Source organism: Limulus polyphemus, unplaced genomic scaffold (genome assembly GCF_000517525.1).
Source record: "Limulus polyphemus unplaced genomic scaffold, Limulus_polyphemus-2.1.2 Scaffold1319, whole genome shotgun sequence".
NCBI lineage: Eukaryota > Metazoa > Arthropoda > Merostomata > Xiphosura > Limulidae > Limulus > Limulus polyphemus.
In genome coordinates, this window is record NW_013666929.1 from 81,242 (window position 1) to 84,698 (window position 3,457).

A 3,457-nucleotide genomic window follows, 5' to 3' on the forward strand; every position below is an offset into this window, starting at 1 on the left:
CTTTCTTTTTCCTCTAACAACTGTTGTAATTTCTCTTCTCATTCTTCTTGTTTCTTTTGCTGTTCTGGAATTGCTGCCATCAAGTCTGCTATGCTGTAGTTTGATTTGCCGCTTCTCGTTTCCATTTTTTTTTTTGTCCCACTCTCTGATACCAATTTATTACGTCTCCGTTCCTTAGTTGATTTTCCGTAACTTCGTTCCGACGAAACTTTAGCGACACAAGTCCTTTCTTAATAAAACTGGTTTATTCTTTCCGAATACAACTTTACGATACACTCAACTTCAACAGTCGCGCTATAACAAACTATAATAACGGCGTTAACTTCAACAATACTTTCTGACTGCAGTTCAATTACTCATTACCTACACACATTGTCCCTTCACGTTGTGACCATCTTATATATACCAGACTACCCTATATCTAGTAAATGGTAGGGCATTTACGAAGGAACAAGATATTTCTAGAAACATTGGCGTGACACCAGTCACGTGACCTCGCTGACGCAACAGTATTTTCAATTCTAAGATTTTTCCTTGTAACTTATTTATCAACAGATAATAGTGAATTAAAATAAAAATATACTGATATGTATTTGTATAATAGATAATGTTGTAAAGTTTAGCCTAACTACCTATTAAACACTTCTGATGACTTGAATTTGTAATGCTTAATCAGATTTGTCAAGCAATCTGTATATCTTAATAGTTTCTTAGTTTATTAGAACTTTTGTTACTTCTATTTTTGACCTGCCATCCTCAATGGATGGTGACTAAACATGTTAAAAGCCCTGATTTTCTTGCTGCAATTCATTTAAAATGTGGGTGACTTGGAGATACAGATTTCACTTAAAATTGATCTCTTCTAAGATGGTTACATTACAGAAATTTTTGACACAGTCATGAAAGCATGCCAGGCACAGAATTTAGCATTTTAAAGAGAGATATCTGTAGTATTGAATTGTAAAGCTAAAGATGAAAAGACTCGAGTCTAGCAGGGAAAAAAACAGACTACTTCATGATTGGATGTAAGTCACTGTTTAACTAAGCATGTAGGATTCAGTAAACTTGCAAGATTGTCCCATCATTGCTAGCACAATGTCAACTACAAGTAGCTAGGTTGAAAATATGTCTTGTTTATAATTGATACTGTTTTGAAATAACTATTTGTTTGTAATAGATAAGAGAAAGCTGTTCTGGTAGATTTAAGAACTATTATTAGAAATGTATTTAGTATAATCAATGTGTACATTTTCTTAATATGCTATGAGGCCTTTTCTCACAAATCATTTGTAGTAAAAAAAAAAAGATTCAATGGAAAGTTTAAGTTATCAAACAACATTAGGATTAGCCTTAAATTATTAAGAATACACTGTCTAACATGAAATATTTTCATTTATAGATAATGTTTTAATTAAGTTACTGAAATACACAAAACAAACTCTGCCTTATTTTATAGTGAAACAAATATAACTTTTAAAAATTGTTCATAGAAATTTTAGTTTGTAATTTATTTCTTTGAATTACTGTGAATGAATAGAAAGAACTACAAATATCCTTAAGAAAATCTGTACATTTCATCTTATCAATAATTACTTTGTAAAATACATTATGATAATCAAACTATATTCTATGAAAGTGGCAAAATAATATTCTCATTTTGAATTGAAAAACAAGTTCATGCTAGTTTATTTTATTTCGTAGTTGCATCGGTACAGTCGTGATGTAATAGATGAGACTACTCCACATCCTCCTTTCCACCACAAAACTCGCATGCAGATTAGACATATCCTGAATGATAAAAAGAGTAAAAAACGAAAGGGATATCACCATAATAATGTTAGGAATGATTATATCTGTAATGGAAAAGGACCTAAATCTCAGAAATACAGTAGGCAGAAAAAACAAAATACAGGTAAAATTTGATCATGAAAATTGTTAAAATGATTTACTGTTAGCTAATAAAGTAAACATTATTGCTGTGAATGTATAATCCCAAATTTGTAGTTGCTTTTAAAAAACTATTATATGGATTTTATTTTTTTTGGAGATTTTAATGTTTTATTACAGTTTGGGGGTAATTTCTGAGGTTTATATGTAAACCTAGATCTCTTTAATTTGAAAGGACCCTTCTGTCATGTCAGAGGTGTTAGCCTGAATGTGAAGGATTTAATACTTTTGACATGTATTTTTCTTATTGTTTTAGGCTACTATTATGGAAACTTTAAGATAAAAGGAAGAATTTCATACTTTAACTTACAATAAAAATACTTGTTCTTGATTGACAAAATTGCTGGAGCAAGAGAGGCAGCAGCTTGTCAGTCAATAATAAGTATTTTTATTGTGAGTTACAGTACTGTGCAAAAGTGTTAGGACAAAGTCAAAAATTAGATTTCAGGCTACTTTCAAAGAACAATGGAAGATAAATCACAGGTGAAACATCAAAATTTTATTAATCGTCATATTTAGTACAACAGAAAGTCAGTGAAAGTGCTTGAGTTTAGCAAACAGTTAATATTTTGTGTGTCCCCCTTCTGCTTTAATAACTGTAGACAGTCTTTTAGGCATTGTTGCAGCATATTTAATCAAAGTGTCCTTTTGGATTTTACTACAAATGTCTCCAATAAACTCCCATAAAGTTTTTGAGAAATAACTTTTGATTTGTCAAGTTTTTGAACTATCAAATCCCAGATCTGCTCAACTGGGTTGAGATTGGGGCTCTGTAGGGGGCCATTGCATCATTTGAAAGATTCCAGCAGGTTGGAAGAGTGTTTGGGGTCATTATCTTCTTGTTAGTAAAATCCTTTACCAATAATAAGCAAACCACGATGGATCAGTATCTGATGGTACTTGTGCTAGTCTATTATTCCACCTATTTTGCAAATATCTCCTGTCACCTCAGCAAAAAAACACCCCAAACCATCACACTGCTTCCCCCATACAACCTACACTTTGAACCAAATATTTGAAACTTGGACTAATATGTTCCTAACACCATTTTACTATCATCAACAGTCCAGTTTTTGTACTTTTTAGTAAATTTCAGTCTCTTGATAATATTTGGAGATCAAAGTAAAGGTTTTTTAACAGCTACATCACCAAATATTCCATTTTCATGAAGTCGTCTTGATACTGTAGATCTGGACACTTTTCTGTCATTTGGTACATGGTCGTTTATCTTATGCTTCAAATCAGTGGCAGTCTTCCTTTTGTCCCATAGGCTGCATAAACGAAGATACTTAATATCAGTATCATTGAGTTTAGGTGTTCTGCCTCTTCCTTTCCTATTTTCAAATTTACCTGTCTCGTTCTCACGATCTAGGGTGTACTTGACAATGTTTGGGGAGCATTTCAAGTCTGCAGCAATTTGTCAGAGAGTCCAACCACCATCACATGTAGCATGCCAAAGAAACTTAATATATAATGTTAAACACTGTTTTTATAAAGGTTTCTTTGTAGA

General features: G+C 32.1%; 1 protein-coding gene across 3 annotated transcripts in view; it reads left to right on the forward strand.

Moving 5' to 3' along the window:
- The window catches only part of LOC106463078 (sodium/hydrogen exchanger 3-like), a 76,638-nt gene that overhangs the window by 65,262 nt on the left and 7,919 nt on the right, over positions 1-3,457 (forward strand). For all 3 annotated transcript variants that reach the window (XM_022390485.1, XM_022390483.1, XM_022390484.1), the window contains exon 10: positions 1,702-1,912. In XM_022390485.1, the coding sequence (XP_022246193.1) occupies positions 1,702-1,912 (211 nt within the window). The remainder of the gene's footprint in view (positions 1-1,701; positions 1,913-3,457) is intronic.